This window comes from Pelodiscus sinensis, chromosome 3, assembly GCF_052426305.1.
Source record: "Pelodiscus sinensis isolate ZL-2025 chromosome 3, ASM5242630v1, whole genome shotgun sequence".
NCBI lineage: Eukaryota > Metazoa > Chordata > Testudines > Trionychidae > Pelodiscus > Pelodiscus sinensis.
The window spans coordinates 27,533,231-27,560,342 of NC_143054.1; the positions used below are offsets into that span (position 1 = coordinate 27,533,231).

Consider the following 27,112-nt stretch of genomic DNA (forward strand, 5'->3'; position numbering starts at 1 on the left):
TTTGGCTTGTGCACCATTATTGAGGTCATGTGCAGTGGTTTGGATGTGTGCCACCCAATTTATGAACACACACACATTCCTGGCCACCGGAGCAGAATCCCCCTCCGCCAGGCAGCATGTCCCATTCCCAACTGCTGGAGCAGACTCTGCCCTCCCCTGGCTATGCGGCATAGCCCGTTCCTGGCTGCTGGAGCAGACACACACACCCTGCCATGCGGCAGGTCCCGTTCCCGACCCCAGCCTCCAGAACAGGCCCCAGCCTCCCCCACCAGACCAGGTCTCCCCCCACCACCACGTGGCCATGGCAGGTCCTGGCCTCCCACTCCAGTGGCTCCCTCACTACTCCATCTCAGCCAGCCCTGCCCACCAGAGCAGCTACCTGCCATACGAGTGCTGCTGCGGGGCTCTCCAGAGGAGGTGGGCGGGGGAAGAATTTTTTGTACATGGCCGTGCAGGCACACACCTGAGCGGAAGCTATGCCCCCCCTCTCCCCTGGCCCTTCCCAAAGCTAGGGACACTGTAGCTAGTGGTTCCTGTGCTGCACTGGACTCAACTTCTTGTCTCTGCTGAGCTAGGAGGGGGGAGAAGCACACTTCCCTGCATGGAGCAGCCAGAACAGGGACCAAGCCAGACGTACCTCTAGAAATCGCCACTGGCTCTGCCCCTAACACGTTACAGCTGCAGGATGGGGGGAAAAGATCAGCTGTTCCCCCATCTAACCAAATCCCAGCCTCCTGGATCCTATGCTGAGACATCCCCCTTCACCCAGGTCCACTCCCACTGAGTCCCCAACACTTAAACCTGCACCCCACTCAGCCCCAACCAACTGCACTCAGATCCCCAGACCACCAACCCCAACCTTACAGCTCCTGGACACCCCCCAGTGAAATGCTCTGCACCCAGATACCCCTGAAGAGTCCATTTACCCCTGCACTCAGAACTCCCCACATTGAGCCCTGTGCATCCAGATCCCTCCACAACCAAAGCCACCCCATGAACCCCTGCATGCATCCAGATCCCCTCCCCTGCATCCAGAGTCAGCTACCCACCTCCAGAATGTCCCACCCAGAACCCTCTCACCCTCCCCCCCCCCCGAATACTCCTCACTAAGCCTCTCTACACCTGCATGACACTTGAGGACAGGGTCCTGGGATCTTTCTGGTGCCTGGCACTGTCCTCTTCTTTGTTAACACTTGCCCAATGGGTGATAGGTTATCAGCTAGTAATTAGAAACTGGATCCAGTCTTGTTCCTGCAGACATTAAATATTGCTACAATATGTTAGCCAAACTTCTATTAATAGATCACCTTCCCCCCCACCCCACCCCACCCCACCCCCCATGCCACTGGGCCATTCTGTGAGAAAAAGATCACACCCTGTCCCCTTCTTCCCTTGCTTTGGTACTTCAGATTCTCTGGGACTGCTTTCCCTCTGCTAACTCCTACTCTACTGACATGTGTCCAATACACCCACTCTCTAACCAGCACACACGAGAGGAAGAATGTTGAAATCAATGGGATTGACACACATGAGTAATGTTACACAGTCAAGCTCCTTATTTACTCCAAAAATGTAATGCTGTGGGCAGAAAGTGCAAACAAGCAAAAAACATCATAAGATTTGATATCAATAGAAATTGATCTCTCTCTATGGAACAGAAAGAAGATGACTCTGAATATTACAAGAAAAATACAACAGTACATTGTTAACCAAATAATTCCTAATCTAAGTCAGCTATTATAAGAAGAATTACCCATCTCACAGAAACTTAGCTCCCACTTCTACGCTTCTTTCAAACTTTGTGTGGGCAAATGGTCAGTGCTGGATAAAAGCGTAGTGTGCAGTGAATTTGAAAGTAAAATAATTTCTCTTTTACTCTTACTGCTACTTTTATCCTGATGCTATCTTTTATACTTTTCCATGGTTGATAGAAGTTATTTTTCAATATACAGTATATTTAAACATCACCACTATCTCTTATATAACTCTTAGCATCAGTAGATCTCAAAGCACTTTACAAAGGAGGGCAGCATTATTATTTCCATTTTATAGATGGCTGAGGTAATAGCAGTGACCGACCTGACCAAGCTCTACCAATGATTGAATCAGAATACAACTCAAGTCTCCTGAGAGCCAGTCCAACATGGTGTCTACTAGGCCACACTGCTATTATTTACAGGTCTGTGGTACCTGAAAGGCATCTTTAATATACACATACACGTGAACATCTTTAGAAGAAGGACTTTGACATGTTCAGCCATACTATGTCCAAACAAAGATGTTCAATGAGTAATGATTTTCCAGGAAATAGCCAATCAAGCATCTTCAAAGATAAGGCAACTCCAAAGCAGAAGTTGGCAGGACAAGAGTGAGTCAGAAGTTAACTTGAAATGAGAGCCCCTCACTGTCTAGCTGCTTATGACTCCCATCATTATTGTATCTCAACGCCTCACAGTTTTTTAATGTATTTATCTGCACAACACATGTGTGGTTTATGGAAGTGCTACTATCCTGTTTTACGTATAATAAATTGCTGTACGGAGAGACTAACGGTATGTCTACACTACAGTGTTATTTAGAAATAATTTATTTCAAAATAATGCATCTACACACAAAATGTATTTCAAAATAGCATTTTGCTATTTCAAAATAGTGCGTCCACACTGAGTGGACTCTGAATCGCATTTAAGGCTGGCCAGAACTAGTATGGGCAGGGCACCAGGTCAGGACTTATTGCTGCTGCCCAAGGCTGCCCAAGGCTATCTGAGGTCTGTGCTTAAAGGGACCCCCCCCCAGACAGCCAGTTCTCAGGTTTCCCTGCTTGCTTGTCTACCTCAATGAGGGACAGCTAAGCATTTTGTCTCTGCGTGCTCTGGTTGCCCTCACTTGGGACACCACAGCATTCTGCAACATGGAGCCAGAGCGGCCCCTGGGCACTCTGGTGCTTCTCTTGGACGCGTTGCTGCGAGCCTGGCTGCACTTTCTGCAGGCTGCCATCTGGGAGGTCCATCGGGAGGCTGTCAGTATCCAGGAGACCCTGTGGGAGAGCTTCTACCCTGAGGAGCACTAAGAGCCTCCCTGGTCTGCCCCACTGGAGGCTTGTGCCTCATTCCTCCCTCACGTCCTTCCGCTTACCCCTCCCTAACCCCCCTTCCTTATGTAAAATACAATACACGTATTTTCATGAACACAAACTCTCTTTATTTAACAAAACTGGGGGGAGGAAATGAAACTCTGGTGAGACTGGGGAAAGGAGGCGGGAGAGGGGAGAAGAGAGGGTGAAACCTGGGAGGAGGGAGCTGGAAGGGGGAAGCAAGAGGAAGCTCAGGGCTCAGGGTTGGAGGTCTCGCCAGACCAATTTGATTTTCATGCGAACCTGCTCCTGAGTTCGCATGTGACCTTTGGTGGCCAGGCTGGCAGCTATCCTGCCATAGACGGCCACATTCCTCCATCTTGTGCGGAGATCATGGACATTGGGGGCATCCCCCCCAAACCTGAATAAGGTTCATGATCTCCACCCTGGACCAGGAAGGCGCCTGCCTTCTCCGGGCCCCAGCAGGCTCCTGGGAGCTAGCAGACTGCTCCTGGGGAGCAGTAGAGTGTTGGCTGCCAGTGGCTTGCTGGCTTATGTTTTGGGGCCACTGGGTCAGTGGCAGTGACTGCTGGCTCTGGGCTGGCAGTCTTGAAGCTGGCACATGCGCTGTGGCCAGAGTCAATGCCTTTAAGGGCTCCGGGGAGGGAGAGGAGTGTTCTTGGTTGAGGCTGCAGTGGCTACCAGGGCACCCTGGAAAGGCTGGAGGCCCCCTATTTCAGAATAAGTGTCTACACAGCACTTATTTCGAAATAGCTATTTCAAATTTAGCATTATTCCTCGTAAAATGAGGTTTACCAAATTCAAAATTAGCGCTCTGCTATTTCGAATTAATTTCGAAATAGCGGTTTGGCTGTGTAGACACTAGGAAAGTTATTTTGAAATAAGGGATGTTATTTCGAAATAACTTTGCTGTGTAGACATACCCTAAGGGACAGACTTTTGAAGACCCGTCGGTGGGTTTCACAAAGGTATTTAGGCAGCTAATGCCAATTGAAATGAATAGTTTAGTTGATCCACCTGCTTAGATTATTTGAAAATCCCATTGGGTACCTACCTACATATTTAGTTGTCTACAGACCTTTAAAAATCTGATCCTAAGTGATTATAGGTTCTGGCAGAGAATTTCCCCATGATTAGTAATAAATAAGGTATTAATCAATTAAATATATAGGAGGAGGCAGGAGAAGTGGTAATTCATTCATTGCATAGTTTTATTATTGTTTTGACAAAATTTTCACTATTGCAGTTTGAGTTTGTGTGTGTGAATTCACCATTAGAAGCATAATTTCTTAGAAATTACTACTTAATAGGATATTTCACAAACTGTAGCAGCTTGCAACTTGCTACTTACCTAGTTTTTACTATAAAGAGTTAGCCGACTAGGCCCCAATCCTGCCAAGAGAGCAGTGTGTGGGGTCTCTAGCATCTGTGCAGAGCTTCACTGATTTCAGTGTGGGTCTGTGTCAGGTCAAGGGTCTGGCCCCATAAGTCATTTAGGAGGGTCAAAGCTCAAGTGTGGAAGCTCTACATCTGTTATATTCAAACACTGATATTTACACTTTTCAAGACTGTTTAGTACTTAAGGTGTTTTTACTAGGAAAGAAAACACTCATATAACCAAAACATAAGTGGGATTCTATTCTGTGATCCGCTGACCCCTGGGAGGGTCCACAGATTGTGTTTAAAGTTTCCAATGGAGTCTGCACCTCCTTCATTCAAAATTTCATAGGGGGCCTGCAAATTAATAAGGGTTAAAACCATTCTATTAACAGACAAAAAGAGGAACTGACACCAGCCAGAAATAACACATGTAACCACTGGAGGTCGCCTTTGTTTCAGCTCTCTCAAGCTTTAGAGACTTGGTTTATCAAAAGAGTATTTTAAAAAGTTGTAACAATGTATATGGAATTTTATCTAACAATATTCTTGATTTCCAAGCCATTTTGTGATTTTTTTGTGAATCGTTTTATATAAAACATTCCAGATTTCAGAGATTTGCAACCTACATTTATTTTTGCCTGAAAGCCATTTTGAAAATGTAAAAAATAAAACCTATTTTAAATTCTACCATAGAACCAGTTTAGATCAGTTGTTTTCAACTTTTTTCATTTGTGGACAATCTCAAATAGAAGTGTAGACCTCTTTGAAAGAAGGGAAGGGGAAAATGGACCACAGTTTGAAAGCTGCTTGTTTACAGTGAAAATGAATTCTTATAAAAATTCTATCTGGTTTTCACAGCTAGAGGATTCTCTGCATCTTGGGGTCTTCAAAGTATTTGAAGGCTTCAATATCTGAGATATAAGTGAGAGGATTATTCTGGGAGGGGTGGGTGAGATTCTGTGGCCTGCACTGTGCAGAGAGTCAGACTAGATGATCATAATGGTCCCTTCTGACCTTAAAGTCTATGAGTCTATGAGTCATTAAATTGGATCATTACTGAAAACAAAATATTAAAATCTCATGCTTAGTTTGTGCATCAAATATTATATGCACATCTACCATTTAACTCAAAGGCTTTACATGCCAGGTTGATGTTGCCAATGAGGAAGAGACAAGAAAGAGTAAAACAATAATACAGTATAGACAAAAAAAAAGGTCAAATCCTGCAAAAATCATACCCCTAAAAATAGTCATTATTCACATGATGAGTCTGACTGATTTTGTGGCAATTACTCACATGAGTTAAGTTCTGCTGGACCAGTCTCTATCATTTGGCTTGTTCTCTCCTTTGATTTTTGTTTATTCTTCATGAATAAACAATACTGTATCTACACTGCAATGCAGGAATGGAGATGCTTGCAGCATACATAGACCTGAGCTGGCTATAGTGAAGCCAGCAGCAGGGACTGTGTAAATCTCTTGGGACCCAGGAGTCTAGTGTCACGTAAGTCAATGCTGCCGCAGCCTCACTACTATCAGTATAAGAACTAGCTAGATTAAAGCTCATTCATATGCATCCATGCATGCTGCAGTTACACTTCTTAGAAAGCAGTGCACATATCCTGTGAGGCATCCTAGCTTCTTTGCTTAGACTAGTGCACATAACAGGTCCCTCGGTCACAGTATGTGCTGAGCAAAAAACGCTCAGTTCCTAAATCAATAAATCACAGCTGTGACTCTACAAACTTAGCATTGCTTTTGGAGAAATAATAGAAAAATGGTTTGTAATTAATGAGCAGATGACTACCTTTACAGGCACTCTTTAAGTCAGGTAGCAAAGTTGCACTCGGAGACCCAGATGTACAGAACCTCATATGCTGAACTAGAATAGAGAGGTTTAAGCGCATGAAGCACTGGGCTCAAATCATTCAGATCACAGATAATTTTAACTATACCATCTTATATGTGTAGCGCCCCCTCCCCACCTGGTTACCTTCTTTTAAAGCCAATCTCCTTTCAGGTTTGGATGGATAGGTCTGGGTTCTTCTGGATCCCGCCACCCACTCAATTTTATTCTTTCTGATTGATGTACTTGGCGGTGCCTCCACCCCCCTCACTCCTTCCTAGCAGGGTTGCCAGGGCAGCTTGGGAGGAAAATTCTAGCCCAGGATAATCCCCACATATTTGCCAGATAGTTGGATACTCCCAGAAAATAACACAAACGCATACACTATAATAAACATAATTATATTAAACAGGAGACAATTATAACAGAACAGGGTAAAACACTATTTTTAGGGTCACCGGTGCCCAGCAACTGTGAGGTTAGTGTCCTGTTGGTACGCGTACTTTGTTGGGGCCCTTGATGACTGTTGACCACACAATCCTTCTCTGCAATGGTTTAGCAGTGGAGCTGACTAGGTCCAGTACAGCCCAAAGGACTCACAAGTGGGAGAAGGCAGTAAATCCCTCCACAGTTTAATATGCTGCAGGTAATAAAATCCCCAAACAAATTCCCTGACTTACTAACTAAAAATTGGTGCACTCACACACTCCATGAATGAGCCTCAGGTTGAGAGATGACTCAGTCTCTGCAGAGGGGCTGCTCTCTTCTCACGGGGTCCTCTTCAAGCAGGAACCAGGCTGCTTCGGTCCCAGAATTTCCCCTCACCGCAAAGGGGTGCAGGGCTCAAGATGCAGACCACACAACTGCACCAAAATTCAAAACTACAGCCTCCCAGCCCAGCATTCAGACCCACACAGCAGGCAGCAGCCCTGAACTTGCTGCTAGAGCCGAGCTGACCATGTGTTGACTCTCTCACCCAGGGAGCTGGAGAGCCAACTCCGCCTGGCTGGGGAAGCCTCCCAGCAAACTCCACAACTGGGAATCAACAGTGGAGACATAAACCAGGCTGAGGGATCCCTGCCTTCAGGTTCCTAGAGGCTAGTTCTCAGGGGGAACCTTGCATGCAGGCCTGGGGCTTACTAGCTCCCACACAGCCAGTCCTCCCCTTTCCCTGGGCTGGCTCCAGACTCCCCTCAACAATGGTCTCTCCTTCCCCCTGGGAGGGGCATCTCACTCCCCATGGGTTGCCTGGCAGACTCTGGCCCTGGTAGGGAGGGGGAGCCAAGGCAAACTCAGAGTGCCTCTCCCTGAGTTGCCAACAGACAAGGCCCCGGGAATCCAAGCAATCTCCTTGGGGGTTACATATGAAATGTTTATGCCAGCCAAAATCTTTAATAGCGAGATAATATGAGTGGCATTTTGCCAGTAATCATACTGAGTTGAGGTATTGGCAGTGAGGCTATTTAGCAACTAGCTCCTGTTTCTTTACACACACAACTCATATTGATTTGATGGTTTGTGTTGGGAATCTGAGATCAGCCCAACAATTTGTTAGAGAGGAATGGGAAACAAAGAGAAAACAAAATATCTCTCGGGGATGGTGTAGATAATACTTAGTCCTGCAGTGAAGCAGGACTAGCCCAGATGACTATCTAGGTCCTTGCCAGCCCTACATCTGATTCTAAAATAGAAGGGAAGAAAATAATCTGAAATCTCTGCTTGGTTTATATTTTACAGTGCTTTCATAAATCAGAGGAATAAACAGATATATTTACAGCAAATTCTCTTTCCTTCTGACAATTACTGCTTACTGGATTGGGATTAGATTAATTCTTGAATAGAGTTTTACAAAATAAACCAATAACTACATGAAGTAATATTAAATTATTAGTGGTGCTACAAGTCACTGTTGCTGTCCCAGCTCAGTGACAAGTTCATTGTGTGTCTCCAAGAAATAACATTACAATCCAGATAAAAAAGGAAGTGTCACTGTGGGAGAAAATGTGGGAGAAAAGTACCCAGGAAAAAATTGACAGTGGTACCAGATGTGCTTCTCAGGAGGAGCATGTCCAGTCCTGCCCTTCATCCCTCCATCCCCTGCCTCTTCTTTTCATTTTCTAGGTGTCTTTCACGTGGAGTATAAGACATTAGAAGCAGAGGACAGATCTATGTGTATTTCTGTAAAAGCCAAATCCAGTGCCCATCAGTAAATATCATTGCATTTATTGCAAAGTGGAAAAGACACTAAAGTCCAGTGAAAAATGTTGGTATTCTACACTGATTAAAACATCAGGCTTCAAAGCTTCCCCGATAACAAGTGTCTATGTAAATATCTAAATAAATGCATCTTATAAAATACTTCCTTGCCTTTCTCACAGAGGCATGAGAATGTGCTTGTCACAAGCATTTGTGATGCACTCATTTATTGCTAATGATGAAATTTACCTCCAGTGCCCAGCCCCAGAGACTATAATAACCTGACACTCAGTGACCATGGGAAAAGTTCTCCTTTAGCTCAATAGGTATTGCCTAGGAAATGGAATTGACAAGCTTCAGTTTCCAAAAATATGCACACTGGTTGCATTAAATCCAGGAGAAACGGCTCTAAGTATATTTCCTTCACACCTGCCCCCACAAATTTTGTACTGTCAATCTTCACGAAAGTTGTAGGTCAGTGGTCACCAACCAGTAGACCGGGATCTACTGATAGATCTTGGAGCCTCTGAGAGGTGATCCTGACTGGTTTGGCCAAGAAGCCATCAAGTGCCAGCACTTCAGCTGCCTCTCCCCGCACTGCTGTGCAGCTCCCGCCCTCTGCCTTGGAGCTGACCCTTCAGGAGCCTCCTGCTTTCTGGGTAGGGGAGGGAGAGGAGAGAGCCAATGTCAGGTTGCCCCCCCTCCCACTCTGTATCCCATCTCCACAGAGCAGAGAGGGGACTCAACAGGGCTTGGGATGGAGGGGGTTTGCTGGCTGCTTTTGGGAGCGATGCAGGGCCAGGGCAGTGGGAAGCCTACCTTAGCCCCACTGCACCACCACCCAGGAGCCACCTGAGGTCAGCAGGGCCCAGCCGGCAGCCACATCCTGAAACCCTGCCCCAGTCATGAACCCCCTCCTGCACCGCAAGCTCCTGCCCCAGCCCCACGCACCCCTGCATCCCAACACCCTCCCAGAGCCTGCACCTAGAATCCCTCCTGCATCCTAACTGCCTGCCCCAAGCTCGGCTCAGAGCCTCTCCCTTATTCCAGATCCCTTAATCCAAGATCAGAGTCTGCACCCCAACCATCAGCCCCAGCATGGTGAAAGTGAAGGAGGATGGAGTAAGCAGGGACGGGACCTCAGAGAAGGGGCACAAAGGGGGTGGGACATGAGTATTTGGGTTTGAGGTACATCTTCGATTGCACTTAAATTCAAAAAGTGATCTCATGCTTAAAAAGGTTGGAGACCACTGTTGTAGGTAATTCATTTCTGAGACTGGTTGTTGCTATCAAAATACCTTTTATGTATCTAGGCCTTTAACATTTCATTTTGAGCAGAACTCTCAAATGTAGCAACTGTACACACCCTGTTTCAGAAACTGACCAGGATGTGTGTGTGTCCCTGAAAGAACTCATGACATTCAGTGCCTTGTAAAACACTTTCTTTATCTGCAAGATGCTTGCAGAATTACAGTGATTTATTTGTTAGAAGAAACCTTGTACATTTCCATCACCTCTCCGCTATCTATTTTCCTGTTCAAGTGTTTGATTACTTCTCAGCCAAGCAATTCATTTTCCTACAGCTGGTGTCTTCATTTGCTATATATTTTATAGAGTTTCCTCTCCCTCAGCCCAGAAGATTCAAGACCTTTATGTGGCTTCCCAGTACGCATCCCTACGCACTTCACAAATCACTGACTAGATGTCAGTTCACTATCTGCACATGAAACAAATAAAGTAGTAAAATGGGATAAGGAAAAAGAATTATAACTGGCTGCTTTTATGTCATTCTCTCCTTCTCATTTAGTAAATTGTATCTAGGACAGGGATGGGCAAAATACAGTCTGGGGGGCCGGATCCAACTCGCCAACAGCTGCTGCGGTTTAAAGTGCAGTTCCTATGTTTCTCTGTTCTGCAGGGAAGAGGGAAGCTTTGTGTGATCTTCCCGCCCCCAGCCCAATCCTTAGCTCCTATTGCCCAGAAATAATTAGCCAATAAAAACTGACCCCAGCCAATCTCTCAGCTCCTATTGGCTAGAAACAGCCAGCCGATCAGAACTGAGAGATTGACCTGGGAGACAGGGGCAGCGTAAGCCTCTTCCCCCACCCAGACTTGAGAGCCACATGGCGGGAACAGCCTGTATTTTCAAGTGGTCTGAGGCTGCAGTAGGCCTTAGGTAAGCACCTCCTAGCCATATCCTGCCTCTGGTACCCCTGTACCTCCCGCACCCCAACTCCCTTCACCCAGGTCACCATCCAAACCCTCTGCCCACCCCTGCCCAGGTCACAACTCCCTCCCAGACTCTGTACTCCTTCCTCCAGGCTAGAATCCTCTCCTGCACCCAAGCATGCTCCCAGACTCTGCACCCCATTCCCTTGCCCCAGGTCACAATCCCTTCCTTCACTCAAACATCCTCTCAGACCCCACACCATCTCCTGCATCCCAGCTCCTTACCTGTGAACCCTTCTGTATCCAGCCTCCACCCCTTCCACAGAAAAGTGCAGCCCTTGACCACTTACCAAAATCTTGGAGTGGCTCCCCACCAAAAAATATTGCCCACTCCTGATCTAGGCGGTCACGGGCTAATTGGTTCTATCTCTTGTTTTAAACATACCAAAAGGTAGAGGGCAAAAGCCAGGAGTGAAAGTCCTTAAACTATATACACATCCTGCACTTCAGTATATGAACAGAATATTCTTACTGTAGCCTTTCAAGATTGTGAGAAAAACTTACGAGCCCATGCCTAAAATTTCCTTGTCCTTGCCCTCAGCCAAAGCTCTGCATAACCCAGATCCTGACCCTCTCTATGCTCTCATCTCTTTCTACATCTTTCTCAACCCTTTTGTTCTCCACAAGCCATATGATTAATTATCTAATTTCCTTCTCCCTCACACCCTCTTTTCTTCAGTTTCACTTAGCCCCCTGTACCTGGCACCATCTAGTCTAGCAGGTCTCCACACCTACCCTGTTGCAATTTTTCCTTAAAAGTTATTTCTTCCACCATACCAATAAAACTCTCTCTCTCTTTCTCTCTCTCTCTCTCTCTTTGAAGTTATGGTGAGAGACATAAAGTAAAAAAACACAAACCATAAAGTCTGTACAGTACAGGTTCAGGCACTGTTTAATTGCTTTCCATTTCCTATTTGTTCATTTATTTAGAGTAGGGCAGACACCTTGGGTAACATTTACAAAAGTGCCTATGTAACATAGTAGCTTAAGTGCTTTAGGCACTTTTGAAAATGAAAGTTTGGCTCCTAACAAGTAAAATTTGTCTATAAATTTTACTGGTTCACCTCTGGTGGGTGAAACTCAGCAAGGCCATCTTACTGTAGCATCAGGGAGAATGAGCAGATAAGTATGTTTTGTTTATGTAAACAAAGTTGATTTATCTTCATACTTAGAAAAAATGAGGCCGTCATGGACAAGGAACTTATTTAGGTCACAGGTTAAAAAACAAAGCAGATCAGTAATCTGGTTATAGTGTACTGGCTGTCTATTGGAGTGAGAGAGATGTGGTAACCTGCAAAGGACAGGTGCCCTCGTCACAGAAGATGCCACCAACTGGCATGAAGGGATTGTTTACAAAGGGAAGTAGTCCAAAATAGCTATTAGCTGCATAGCTATTTCAAACTGGCTCCATGTGTGGACACTGTTAGTGCAGAATAAGAATATCCAGAATAGCCTTACATTCACACCCTAGCACAAGTCTCAATAGCTTCCCCATGTAGACACAGCCCAAAACCCTTGTGGGCAATTTCAACAAGTGTTCAGATGCAATGGCAATAGGTATATTATAGAAATCTGGAATAAAACAGACACGAGGCTAGTTCTTGCCTGGGTGTAGAGATTAACTAACCTCGGAACCTTATACGGTCATTGCCCACATTCCAGCCATCCTGTGGATAGAAGATTTTAGTCTCTACTCCCATCAGTCTAGCATCAGTCATGTGATAATTTCCATCCCAATTATGAATACAAGATTTTTGTTGGTGGTATGGGTGATTTCATATCTGTAGTTCAGATTTTTGGCTTCTGGTGCCAAGTGCATACAAATGCTGGTGCACAGGAACACAGCCTGTGCTATTGACAGAAAGGGTGCTTTTCTTGAGCATTTTGTCCCAGGACCTAACTTTTAGGCCCTAGAAAACTGCAGGGACACCACTGAGATCTGCAGAGCCTGAGTGTGACGCTTAGGCTCCTACAGAATGAATGGGGAGAGATAGATACCTCCAATTGTGACCACAAAGACAGTATGCCAGGGGGAGCCACCTAATCAGCCCATGGGAAATGCTGACCAGAGGGGTGTATCCTAAGCTTCTCCCCTCTCATAGAGAGGGATGCATAAGACCTGGGCTTGGCTGAGAGATGGCAGATCCCTGTTCCCTCAGAAGGGAGGAAATTAACCAGCGTCTCCCACAGCTTGGATGAGGGTCCTAACCACTAACTCCCTTCATCCCCACCTAGCCTGTGTCTACATTAGCATCCCTTTTCTGGAAAAGAATGCCAATGAGACCAGTCGGAATTGCAAATGCCATGGGGGATTTAAATATCCCCCACGGCATTTGCATGAACATGGCTGCCGCTTTTTTCCGGCTCGGGGCTTTGCCGGAGAAAAGCGCCAGTCTAGACGGGATCTTTCGGAAAATAAAGCCTTTTCCGGAAGATCCCTTATTCCTGATTTTAAGAGGAATAAGAGATCTTCCGGAAAAGGCTTTATTTTCTGAAAGATCCCGTCTAGACTGGCGCTTTTCTCCAGCAAAGCCCCGAGCCGGAAAAAAGCGACAGCCATGTTCATGCAAATGCCACGGGGGATATTTAAATCCCCCGCGGCATTTGCAATTCTGACTTGTCTCATTAGAATCCCTTTTCCTGAAAAGGGTGCCAATGTAGACACAGCCCTAGTGTTTAGTGTGAGTTCTCCTGAGGGGCTCAACTGCCTAGTGAGTCAAGCCCCTCATGCGATTTAGGCCACTGCATGCCTATTTCCCTGGTTTGTGGATCGCTCTGGGGCCTAGGCAGGAAATAGGTGTCCAGGCATCTACATTGGGGTTGCTGGACATGTGCTCAGAGGCAAAAATACAGGGGCTGAGTGGGGCCTACAGAGTTAGTCAGGATTTTGGGGATCACAGTGATGCTTAAAAATCAGATTTAGGTTCCTAGGAACCTCCAGAGATTGAACCTTTTGTAACTACAAATCTGCCTTCTACTTCCTGCAAGTTCTGTGGCCATTTACTACACATTTAACCAATATATATATATATCTCCATGAATATTTAGATGCGGTTTAGCTATTCTGAACTATTTCAGCCTAGATTGGAATACAGCCTGAGGAAATACAATGCAGTCATCTTGCAAAACTTGTGGCATATGCCACTTATGACCAGGGAGTTTTGCGAGCAGGGGGAGCTAACAGGGAGTTTTGAGAGAGAGTTCTCCAGGTGAAGGAGGAGCCAATACAGGACCCTCGAGATAAGGAGCTGTCTGCAGTGTATATTTGTGTTTGGGGGTTACTTGCTAGTTGCCTGAAAGAAACTGTGTGTTGAGCTTGTGTCTGTCTGTTTGTTTGGAGATTCAAGTGCTGAGCTGTTTGTTTGAAGGGCCATGTGCTGTGGCCGGCAGTTGGAAGCTGTGAGCTTCTTAATGAGGATTTGAAATCTAGACTCTGGTCGAGCCTTACCCAGGGGGTGGGGCTATCTGGAAGGCCAGGGCTTTATAAAGCCCATGATTAAGCAACCAGGGAACTTTGCAAACAGGGGCAGCAAACAGGGAGTTTCGAGAGGCAGCGGGAAGGGGGTGAGGTACACTTGCCATTCTTTAAAACTTTTAAACTAAACTAAAAACAAAACTTCCTGATTTAAACAAAACCCCTATCAATAACCTAAGTAGCTGTAGGAGAGAATGCAGGCAGAAGCCCAGCAGCAGAGAGAGGCTATCCTGTTTATTGTACTCAGTGTAGCATGTATATTACCTGCCCCGTGGGCAGGTGGCGTATGTGTGCATTCGGTACAAGTAGCTCCTGGCCCTCAGAGACCATATATGGGCTTTGGAGGCCAGGGTGGCTGAACTGGAAGAGCTAAGGGAGGCAGAGAAGTATGTTGATGAGGCTTTCCAGGACTGTAGAGCTGTCCCACCTCCAGTCAGACACCCCTGTGCTGTTAAGGAGGATGAAAGGCTCAGGGAAGGAGACCAATCAACTGGAGCAGAGGGAAATGATCCCATAGGTGGGACCCTCCTTCCAGAGGATGTTATAGTATCCTCTCACACTGAGGATACATCTCCGTGGGAGGGAACGCCACTCATTAGGAAAAGGCAGATGTTAGTAATGGGGGATTAGATAATTAGAAACATAGATAGCTGGGTTTGTGATGACCGAGAAAATTATATGATGACTTGCCTGCCTGGTGTGAAGGTTGCGGATCTCTCGAGACGTCTAGATCAGTGTTTCTGACAGTGTACTGCGGAAACACTTTCAGAAACACTTTAACTGGCCTCCCCGTTTCGTCCTTTGCAGACAAGGGGAGCCGCGGGAAGCAGTAGCCCAGCCCACGCCACTTCCTGTGGCTCCCCTTGGCTGCAAAGGACGAAACAGAGCCAATGGGAGTCACAAGGCTCCATGGCCGCGGCGCTGGTAAATAAACAAACCAGGGCAGCCAGTTAAAGTGTTTCTGAAAGTGTTTCCGCAGTACACTTTCAGAAACACTGATCTAGATAATCTTATATGTAGTGCTGGGGAGAAGCCGGTGGTCGTGGTACATGTAGGTACCAATGACATAGGGAAGGGTAGCAAAGAGGTTCTGGAGGCCAAATTTAGGCTGCTAGGAAAGAGATTGAAATCCAGGACCTCTATGGCAGCATTCTCTGAAATGCTTCCAATTCCATGCTCAGGGCCAGGTAGGCAGGCAGAGCTTCGGCGTCTCAATGTGTGGATGAGATGATGGTGTAGAGAGGAGAAGTTTAGATTTATTAGGAACTGGGGAAACTTTTGGGATAGAGGAAGCCTATACAAGAAGGATGGCCTCCACCTAAATCAAAATGGAACCAAACTGCTGGCACTTAACATTAAAAAGGTCATAGAGCAGTTTTTAAACTAAGGACTGGGAGAAAAGCTGACAAGTGTGGAGGATTACATGGATCGGACAGAGACATCTATTAGGGGAGGTTCTATTAATAGAGATGCTCTATGTTCTAGTCAGGAGGAGAGGATGGAAGTATAGGTCAGATCAAATGAGACACAGTCAAATGAAAAAGAGTCTAACACATCAGGAAATGGCAGACAGATAAATAGTGACAATTTATTAAAGTGCTTATATGCAAATGCTAGAAGTCTAAATAGTACAATGGGTGAACTGGAGTGCCTAGTTTTAAAGGAGGATATTGATATAACAGACATCACAGAAACTTGGTGAAATCAGGACAATCAATGGGACACAGTCATACCAGGGTACAACACATATTGGCAGGACAGAGCAGGTCATGCCGGTGGGGGAGTGGCACTATATGTGAAAGAAAATGTAGAATCAAATGAAGTAAAAATCTTAAATGATCCAAAAAGTTCCATTGAATCTCTATGGATAGTAACTCCATTCTCCAATAATAAGAATATAGCTTTAGGGATATATTAACGACCACCTGATTAGCACAGTGACAGTGACTATGAAATTCTAAGGGAGATTAGAGAGGCTATCAAATTTAAAAACTTAATAATAGTGAGGGGGGAGGGTTCAACTATCCCCATATCAACTGGGTACACGTCACTTCAGGACGGGATGCAGAGATAAAATTTCTTGATATCTTAAATGACTGCTTCTTAGAGCAGCTGGTTCTGGAACCCACAAGGGAAGAGGCTATTCTTGAGTTAGTCTGAAGTGGAGCTTAGGATCTGGTTCAAGAGGTAAATATAACTGGACCACTTTAAAATAGTGACCATAATGTAATAAAATTTAACATCCCTGTGGTGGAAAAAACACCTCAGCAGCCCAACACTGTGGCATTTAATTTCAGAAAGGGAAACTACACAAAAATGAGGAAGTTAGTTAAACAGAAATTAAAAGGTACAGTGACAAAAGTAAAATCTCTGCAAGCTGCATAGAAAATTTTAAGACACCATAATAAAGGCCCAACTTATATGTATACCCCAAATTAAAAAACACAATAAGGCTATGTCTACACTTGCAGCTTCTTGCGCAAGAACATCTTGCGCAAGCGTTCTTGTGCAAGAAGTCTTGCGCAAGAAAACGTCCACACTGCCATGTGCACACTGTGCTTTTGTGCAAGAGCTCCCATGGCAGTGTGGATGCTCTCTTGCGCAAGAAAACTCTGATGGCCATTTTAGCCATAAGGATTTCTTGCACAAGAAATCCCTGCCAAGCGTCCACACTGCCCTCTTGCACAAGAGCTTCTGCGCAAGAGGGCTTACACCTGTTAAAAAAGAGCGTAGCTCTTGCGCAAGAAGCCCTCTCTTACCACGCCGTACTGTAAATTTCCTTGAGCAGGAGTGGGCAGGCAGTGTAGACACTCTGCGGATTCTTGCACAAGAACGGCCATACTTACGCAAGAAGCCATGAGTGTAGACATAGCCCAAGAGAACCAAAAAAGTGCCACCATGGCTTAACTGGGTAAAAGAAGCAGGGACAGATAAAAAAGATATCTTTTAAAAAGTGGAAGCCAAATCCTAGTAAGGAAAAAGGAAAGGGCCATAAACTTTGTCAAATTAAGTATAAAAATATAATAAGAAAAGCCAAAAAGGAGTTTGAAGAACATCAAGACAAAAAATCAAAAAGTAATAGTAAAATATTTTTTAAGTACATCAGAAGCAGGAAGCCGGCTAAACAACCAGTGAAGCCCTTGGATGATCGAGATGTTAAAGGAGCCCTCAAAGATGATAAAGTCATAGCGGAGAAGCTAAAAGAATTCTTTGCTTCTGTCTTCACGGCTGAGGATATTGGGGAGATTCCCAAACTTGAGCCATTCTTTTTAGGTGACAAATCTGAGGAATTGTCCCAGATTGAAGTGTCATTAGAAGAGGTTTGGGAACAAATTGATAAATTTAACAGTAACAAGTCACCAGGACTGGATGGCATTCATCCAAGAGTTCTGAAAGAACTCAAATGGGAAATTGCAGAACTATTAACTGGGGTTTGTAACCTGTGCTTTAAATCAGCTTCCCTACCTAATGATTGGAAAATAGCTAACGTGACACCAATATTTAAAAAGGACTGTAGAGGTGATCCTGGCAGTTGCAGACTGGCAAGTCTAACGTCAGTACCAGGCAAATTAGTTGAAACTATAGCAAAGAATAAAATTGTCAGAAACATGGATGAATATCATTTGTTGGGGGAAAGTCAAAATGGTTTCTGTAAAGGGAAATCATGCCTTACTAATCTGCTAGATCTTTGAGGGGGTCAACAAATATGTGGACAAGAAGGATCCGGTGGATCTTGTATACTTAGATTTCCAGAAAGCCTTTCACAAGGTCCCTCACCAAAGGCTCTTAAGTAAAATTACATTGTCATGGGATATGAGGGAAGGTCCTTTCGTGGATTGATAACTGGTTAAAAGACAGGAAACTAAGGGTAGGAATAAATGGTAAATTTTCAGAATGGAGAGAGGTAACTAGTGGGGCCTCCAAGAGTCTGTCCTGGGACCCATCCTATTCAACTTATTTATAAATGATTTAGAGAAAGGGGTAAACAGTGAGGTGGCAAAATTTGCAGAAACTGAACTACTTAAGGTAGTTAAGACCCAAACAGACTATGAAGAGCTTCAAAAAGATCTCACCAAACTAAGTGATTGGGCATCAAAATGGCAAATGAAATTTAATGTTGATAAATTTAAAGTCATGCACATTGGAAAAAATAATCCCAACTATATATACAATATGATGGGGACTAATTTAGCTACAACTACTCAAGAGAAAGCTTTTGGAGTCATGTGGATAGTTCTCTGAAAACATCCACTCAGTGTGCAGCAGCAGTGAAAAAAGAAAATAGAATGTTAGGAGTCATTAAAAAAAGGAATAGAGAATAAGACAGAATGTCTTATTGCCTCTATATAAAAGCATGGTACGCTCGCATCTTGAATACTGCGTACAGATGTGGTCGCCTCATCTCAAAAAAGATATATTGGCATTGGAAAAGGTTCAGAAAAGGGCAACAAAATTGATTAGGGGTCTGGAACATGTCCCATATGAAGAGAGATTAAAAAGACTCGGACTTTTCATCTTAGAAAAGCGGAGACTACGGGGGGATATGATAGAGGTCTATAAAGTCATGACTGATATGGAAAAAGTAAATAAGGAAAAGTTATTTACTTATTCCCACAATATAAGAATAAGGGGGCACCAAATAAAATTAATAGGCAGCAGGTTTAAAACAAACAAAAGGATGTTTTTCTTCACTCAGCTCACAGTCAACCTGTGGAACTCTTTGCCAGAAGATGCGGTGAAGGCTAGAACTTTAACAGGCTTTAAAAAAGAGCTAGAAAGATTCATGGAGGTTAGGTCCATCAATGGCTATTAGCCAGGACAATTAGGAATGGTGTCCCTAGCCTCTGTTTCTCTGGAAGTGGGAGACAGGGGAGGGATCATGTGAGGATTACTTGTTGTGATCCCTCCCTCTGGGGCATTTGATATTGGCCACTGTCGGCAGACAGGACACTGGGGTAGATGGACCTTTGGTCTGACCTAGTATGGTCATTCTTATGTCCCTACTTTCTTGCTATAGCTCATGCTTGCAAATGTTAGCTCTAACTCTTGCATTTAAGTTATTCTCTGGGGTGTCTGCATTTCAGTGGGGGAATAAAGTGATACTATGCTGTGCTGACAACTCTGATGATTTTATTGCACATTTCAAATATTTGGTGCTTTTCTTAAAGCCCCAGCTCCTGAAGTCAGATGATTATGTGACAATCTCAATTTTCAATAAGTTTAGCTTTTGTGGTTGCAGAGAAAAGCTTGAAGATGTGAATCCTTAAAGCTCGCAGTCCAGAAGGAAAACTAAGACCCCCAACGTATATTTTTTTAAACATCTTATGATGTGTGGGGTTGGTGATACTGATCAACACCTCTAATAATGTTGGCCTGTGTACGCAGCACTCGCAGCACCTGTTCACTTCAGTGGCAGCTTTGATGCAACTGATCAAATAATAAAATCTGACCCTAGCTTGTCAGCTCCTCAGGATAGATACACTGAATCGAATTCACCTCTTCCTTACACTGACTTTACACCAGTGTAACTGCTGGCATCATGTGAACTACCCGAGGTTTATACTCATGCAAGTGAAAGGAGACTCTGATCTGAGCCTATAAAGTTCCATTCACATTTATGGCAATGTCCAAAGAATAAGGTAAGATATTATTAAAGCATTAGTCATCAGGTAATGAAAGCCTTTTACCAACGGGTAGGTAACAGGAACGGGATGACTTCATCACATTCTAATGTGATAAGACTTCCTGCCACTTTATCAACTGATGGTCGTGATGCTCTTTGCATGACAGCTCCAGCTTTCACATCGTTTGGTCCTGATAGGGCTCACTGAATTGCCAGATCCTCCTAGGTGGAGAAAAATCTCTTGCAAGACGTGAATGGTAGTTGGTCATTCAGCTCTAGCCACTTTCTCAAAGGGAAATGTAGGATAACTATGTGTGGAATTAGTTCTCCGGAGGGATGCACAGGAACCTGGAGGTGAATTCTGAGTGTGCTTCACTGCTTTAGTTACACTTCACGCTTGTTTTTCAAAGAGTCGGAGACAGGGCAAGTATGCCTGGTGCTGGGAGAGAGCAGATTTGTGATGAACACATTGGAAAGCAATTTATCTGTAGGAAAGACAACGCCTCTCACTCCCATAAGAGTGCAGAGATCAACTGGCACTTCAGTGATCACCAGAGACATAAGTGCCAACTGTCAACCCAGGGACCAAGAATGAGAAGGGGCCAGATTGAAACAGCATCTGTTCTATGGACGGCTCTAGCCACCTGTTTTAGATGAGTAAACTCGCCCATGAAAATAATCTTCCTGCCCTATGACCAGCTTTACGTCTAGTCTGTCCCTGGCAGGGGCCAGGCAGGCCACAAGGTTTATCACTGCCCATGAGTTGTTGTTACCCTCCTGCATAGCCCCACAAGGAAAGAATTGGGATTAGCAAACCTTCAATGAAACAATTGTAGTAGAGAAAGGAGAGATGTGTGTTTGAGGAATTCCAATTCCAATGTCTGTATGGTGGTTCTACCTTTTCCCTCCTCCTTGTATTACGCTGTATTTGATAAAGCCTAGCAAGCTTTCCACAACCCAGCTCTGCTCCAAAGCCAGCGTCCAAAGAGACTATTGTAGTCTACGTGGCCTCCAAGCATCTTCCCTGGCTGACTGGCAATAGCCCCTCTGTGGTTTACCACTAGGCAATTCCTAAAGACTCAGTCACCTCATAGGATGGCCTGGTGGGGTATTATAAACTCAGCTCCTAAGAAATACAGAGAAAATTAAGGAAACATCCTTCTGTCAGTTAACACTAGCAACATAATTGGAGTAATTTTAGTGTGTAAAATGCAGTTCAGATGTCCTTAGCATTCCAACAGGGAAAGCTCTATCAGAATTCTGTCTTCTCAGCTTTTGGTAAATCCAGAGCTGCCTATAGCTATGAAGAAAGGGGCATATTTTATCACCAGCTTTATAAGTTAGCGTAAAGATAGTCATACAATGGCAACCTCATTAAGGTACTATTTTGCACATATAGAAGGTTCCCATCTTGAAGATCTCAAAATGCTTTTGCAGCATTAAATGAATTAACCCTAACAACATCTCCATGGGGCAGGCAATTATTATTTCCATGGGTAAGAGAACAAAAAAGAGAAGACCTAGATTTACAAGAATGCCCTCTATTTTTTTGTTGCCCATCTGGTGAACATCTCAGGTGCTGAGCACTTTCATTGGGAACTATGGATGCTCTGTACCTCAACACCAGCATCTCAAGCTGGGCTCCCAAAATAATATTCACTTTTGTAAAATATAGTCAAAGACTGGCTGAAATTCATGGAGGACCTCTAGACTGAAGCAGAACTAAAAGCTAGGAACAGCCATGCTACAGTTACTTAAATCCAATAAGAGAATTCTTGGACCTTTCTAATAAATCTCTCTATGTTGATGGTGGAGATAAAGACATCTGAAAGATTCTAAAGTGAAAGCATCAGGAACAAAGCACTGACAATCTTTCAGCACATCTATTAGTCAATCAAATGCACATCTCTGGAAAGTTGACTATACAGTCTACTACCCTACCAAAGAGTATAGAGAAGCATATACTACGAATTTTCTAGTAATTATCTGTTTCTTGCTAAAATGTGTTGGCTAGTTTTCAATTTCCACTGGAAAGTTTAATCCAGACAGCCATTTTAGATTAGTAAACAATGTATAAACAGTGGCATTACTGCATGAGGAATTTCAGAAGGAAAGAGTGTTAGATGTTACTGACCCTTTTTCATGCATTTTTGTCTACTTTTCTTTTTCCATAGTTTACTCCTTACATACATCCATTTAAACACAGGATCTTTGTCCTTCAGTTATCTTTCCTTCCACTTGTTGATTTTAAGCAGTTAAGACATGATTGTGAAGCTCTTAATTCCCTCTCATGAGAGTTAGCATGATACAACACAAAGAATTATCCTCTGCGAAAGTGTGAGCAGAGTACAAGGTATTTACTCGGTAACATAGTTGTGCATGTTGCAAGCAGGCCTATTTCATGCCTAAGGACAGATGCAGATAGTGCTGAAGTACAATAGATTGTACCATTTTGTGTAAATCAGCCTAGCTCTGAAGTAAATGGAGCTACACTGAGTTACAGCAGCTGAGGATCTGCTCCTACACAGTATCGTTCAAGGCCTGGCTTTAATTGCGGCTATACAAAGATACCATAAATTGAAATTCACAAATCAAGTACTGAAACACTTTGCTTTCTCCCTCCTCCTCTCCTGTCTATTCAGAAGGCCATAGCTAAAACCTTCTTACTCATGGGGTGAACAAGCTTCATTTGTTTCCCTTTCAACATCTGGTTCAAGCTTCTCATTCTCACCTTCAAGGTCTTACTCTACTCAGCCTTCTATATCTCTATGCTCACATTTCACATTGTTTTCCTCTCACTTGGTTTGTCCCCACAACCTCACCCCTTCCCTGTATTCTTTACATTATCTCCCACTCAGAGGCCTGGTATCAGCATATAGGGTATGTGCACCTACACGCCACAGTGAAAGACAGGTTGTGACCACACTGTGGTGTGCAGCTACACTTGGTACTAAAAGGCTCCAAAGCCATCCTGCCCCATGTATAGAACATGCAGTTGCACAGGGCCCCTGGAAATTTGGGGCACCACTGGGTCTTAATGTCCACTTACCTCTTCCTATTCCTGTTCAATGGCTCTGCGTCCTCTGGAGAGGATCTAGTTAACTTAAAAATTAAAAAAGCCTGCCAGACCTATTAGCAGAGTCCATGAAAGAGCCAGTCAAGTGGTAATGAAGCCATTTAGCAGACCTTGGCCAACCCCATCAGTTTCTGAATTTATTGTGTTAGTTTAAAACAAAGGCCCTGTAGACTATTTCAGTAATGCACTGCTGAAGATTATAAAAATCACATCTCTAAAAAATAATCACCTCCTTTTCCTGCTGGCTGTCACGAGGAGTGAAAGACATCTGAAAGTTTAACAGTACTACATAGAGCCCCATAAATCCTAAGGGTGGCCCTGAAAGGCTCTGTCTCAGGGGAAACAGTGGAAAAGGCTCTGGCAGCAGGGAGCCTTTCCCCACTGCCTCCCTAGCAGTGAAAAGGCAGCACTACACAGCTAAAAAAAGCACTGTAGCTTTGGGTGGCAGAGCTTGGGCATGTAGAGAGCAGTTTAGGGCAGACGTTTTCAAACTCTAGGATGCAGCTTGTAAGGGCAAGCCACTAGCTGCTCATGTGACACTTTGTTTACCTGCACCTCCACAGGTCCAGGCAATCACAGCTCACATTAGCCGTGGATCAACATTCCCGGCCAGTGAGAGCTACTAGAAGTGGTGCCGACTGGAATATTGCTTCCCACGGGTCCCATTGGTAGGAATGATGATCCACAGCCAACAGGAGGTGCAACTGCCCGTACCTGCAGAGGTGCAGGTAAACAAAGGGTCTTACAAGCCACCTCCCAAAGCTTGATAATCCCTGGTCTCCGGTACATATCCTAAGGTTCAGCTCTGTGTTTACTCACTGAAGCAGCACCTCATTCTCTAAACTGCTAGTTATACCCATGCAGGGAGCCATGCAGTGTATGTACTTCACATACTACCACAAGTGTAAACATAGCCAAAGAAAACCAATGGGACCTTTTCTCTGAGTGACCATTGTTTTAGATTAGGAGACTGACAAAGCAAGAGCGTAAAGGTGGAGTCCCGTGGAACTGGTAAGAGAGCTCTTCCCCTTTCCCCCCATCCCAGTTCCACAAACCGTGTGGGGCAGGGTGCCATGCAAACACAAAGAATTCACATGGATCCCAGGGAAGAGCTGGAGCCAGCCAACAGATGAGTGGAGGAAGCCCAGGAAGATTGAAAGAAGAGACAGAGGGAAGCCACAAAGAAGAAGGCCAGGGCCCTAAGTGAAAAAAGGAGGTGGCTTTTTTAGTTTCTGGTTCTGTTTTGTGAAATTATTCCAGTGAAGACAGTTTCACACCTTTTGGTTTGTGGTGAAAGAAAGCAGCACTAACTCTTGCAAAAGCCCTTCTGTGTAGCCCTTTTGGGAGAGAGCATCTGCCTTTTACCCCCCCCCCCCCACATACCTCCTCCCAGTGACACACTAGAGATGCTCTTAGAGGCACTAGTTAAAATCCTGCCACCCAGCTAAAGGGAAGGTAGGCCTGATTTCTCTCCTTTTGGCAGATTTCCTGCTCCCTCACAGTTCTGGGTGAGTGGGCTTTAGCACAGGCAAAGACAGATGGGAGAATCCTTGGTGAAAGCCCCTTGTTGAACTATTGCCAGCAATATTACTGCCAGTTTTCACATCAACTAGGGCTCTGTTGTTCCCCTGAGATCCACAAACAAACAGGACTTTCTGAACAGGGCTCCCAAGAGATTTCTCAGCTGTGTCCAAACTGCATCCTTCTCCTATCAAACCCCACAGAGCAGCAGCATGGGTGTCCCCACACATGCCTACTGCAGTGCTACAGACGCAGAGGTGATTCAGACAAAAGCGCTGTTATTTTTCTACACTCCTGCCAACTCCCTGGGTGGTTGGATCTGGGACAGCTTTGGTAGCACAGCTGCAGCAAATCCTTTTTGTCAGCAGTTGGTGCGGGGGGGGGGGGGGGGGGGGGAAGGGGGGAGGAGAGGAGGAAGTCACCAGACATCAGTAGGGACCTTCCCATGGGAGTGACGGAACCTATGCCAGTTTTTTCCCTCTCTCTACACCATGGACATTTTGTAATTCCACATATCATCTGCTGCTTTATAAACTCAAATCCAAGGGCATGCTAATGGCCATGTAAACACACCTGTTGGACTTACCTGTGATTTTATTTTTAAAAAGTGAGATATGCCAGAATCACAGGCTAAATAATTGAATTGCAACTTAGGCTTCTAGTTTTACTGCTATAGAGTCTGAATGTCAGCAGTTTGTCAGCAGAGGGCCTTGATTCATCTGGGGCCCATATAATACATTAGCATAAAGGTAAAAAAGCATTTAGAATTTCCTCCTGAAACAATCTTTATTGTAATTGCTAGAATATAATCAAAGAGGGGAAAGAAACAGAACTAGTTTCACAAGTTTTAAATCCTCAGTCCATCCTTCCTACTTATCCTATTACTGAACAATGGTGGTATGTTAAGCTCTTAACTAGATTTCCATTATAAGACTGAGTTATGGTTCTGTTTAAATGTCTATACCCTGCTCAACGACATGTTACATGAGCTCCTTCCAATGATGCATTAAGTGACATAATTTGTCTCCCTTTTAGGAGATTATTTCTCCATTCCTTTCCCCTGAAAGAAAAATTATCCATGACCTCTTCTACATTCCTCAGGGAAAAATAATCCCTCTACATGAAATTGTGTGGGGTGGGGTTTCAGCTGTGAATCAGAGGAAACATTGTGAAGGTATTTCTAAATGTGAGAGAATTTTCACTTTTGGGAGAGTAATTGTATAAAATATCATATTTTAAAATAAAAATAGCTTGCCCTAGACAGACCAAAGGTTCTGAGGTAAGGCCTCATTTTGGAGTTATTTACTGTGGATTTCTAAATCTCTCAAATACAATCTCCTAAGAGATTTCTACAGTTGAACTAGTTACCAAACTCCTGCTGAGTGTAAGAACTTCAGTAAATTTGTGGAGGCAAAACATCCACACTCTTTAAAGTTCTCAGGAGAACTTCAGGTTTAAGAACTTCACAAGGAAACAGCAGTTCCTTAGAACAAACTATAGTGCATCTGCTTCAGGCAGAAGTTGAAGATGTGCCCATTAACACAGTTGTCATCCCAAAGTGGAATACACAGTTCCATGTAGCAATATTTGTGATATTTTTTCCTTGACAGCTAAAAAATGCTAAGGAAATTCCAAGACAATAAGTGTATTTTAAGAAAAGACTGTAAATGCATGTGATTTTAAGTAATTAACCTTGACAGAACGTAAGTGTTGTATATTAAAATTAAAAGCCAGGAGATGTTTAATCTTAAAGATTTACAAATTTAACTCTTCTTTAAAATCTGAAAATTTAGAGTTTATGTTTCTACAAAAAAGTTCAAACTGCTTTTACAGCATTGATCAGCTCCTAAGTATACAACAGCCAGCAATGTTTTATTCAGCCAGCAGGTTCTCAATGTGAACTGCAAATGCATAGCATTGTTTTCCCTGATGTCTCCAATGTGTGGATCTGCAGCATGATTAAGTGACACATCCTTCCCCATTCCAAATATATTTGTAGGTTACAATAGAAATGAAAATCAAATAATCAGTTAAACATTTACACTGCTGTAGAAAAGTGGAGTAGATTCTAGTTCTACTCTGTCTGATCTATGGGGGTTTATACCATAGTTAGTAAAAGCCTTCTACTCCTTTAAGATATTGTGTGTGTAAGACTTAGATCATAAGGCCTTACCCAAGACCAAGAAGATTCTGCAGGGGTTCCTCTGTGTCTTGTGTCTCCGGACGACATCTTGAGAGGATCATTTTCCTCCATTTCCAGGGAATTCTTTACCCAGAAGTGCTAAATCTAGCTTTAGCTTTGGTCATAAGCAAAAATGCTTCCTTCAAGTAATAGTTGTTGACAACAAAGATCCAGAGAAAATAATTTCCCAGTGCTCATGTTTGCTTGCTAATTTTACCTGCTCAAGTTCTTGGAACCACAGCCAGAGCAAGAAACATGAGCCCAATAAGCTAGTGCACACTTTCCTTTCAACTGACTCCTCAAGTATTCCAATTAAGTCACAAGCTTCAGTGGCAGGAAGGCAGTTTTACCGACACAAAACACCTTCCAGCTGAATGCTTTCTTTCTTACTTTGAAAGGGGGTTTTTCTGGGAAGGCAATCTGCTGAGCTCCTCTAAGTGTGACTAACACTGTGCAATTTGCATTCTGCAGACATTTTAATACATTAGAT

General features: G+C 44.1%; 1 protein-coding gene across 3 annotated transcripts in view; it reads right to left on the bottom strand.

The window, feature by feature from the left end:
• LPIN1 (lipin 1) overlaps positions 1-26,830 on the bottom strand; it is a 134,582-nt gene extending 107,752 nt beyond the window's left edge. Inside the window, exon 1 of one of the 3 annotated variants that reach the window (XM_006138553.5) lies at positions 26,614-26,830. In XM_006138553.5, the coding sequence (XP_006138615.2) occupies positions 26,614-26,694 (81 nt within the window). In that variant the 5' untranslated portion in view covers positions 26,695-26,830. Of the gene's footprint in view, positions 1-7,023; positions 7,231-26,613 lie in introns of those variants that run through there. The other 2 variants (XM_006138554.5, XM_075923487.2) reach the window with 2 other exon arrangements.
• Positions 26,831-27,112: the final 282 nt, after the last annotated feature.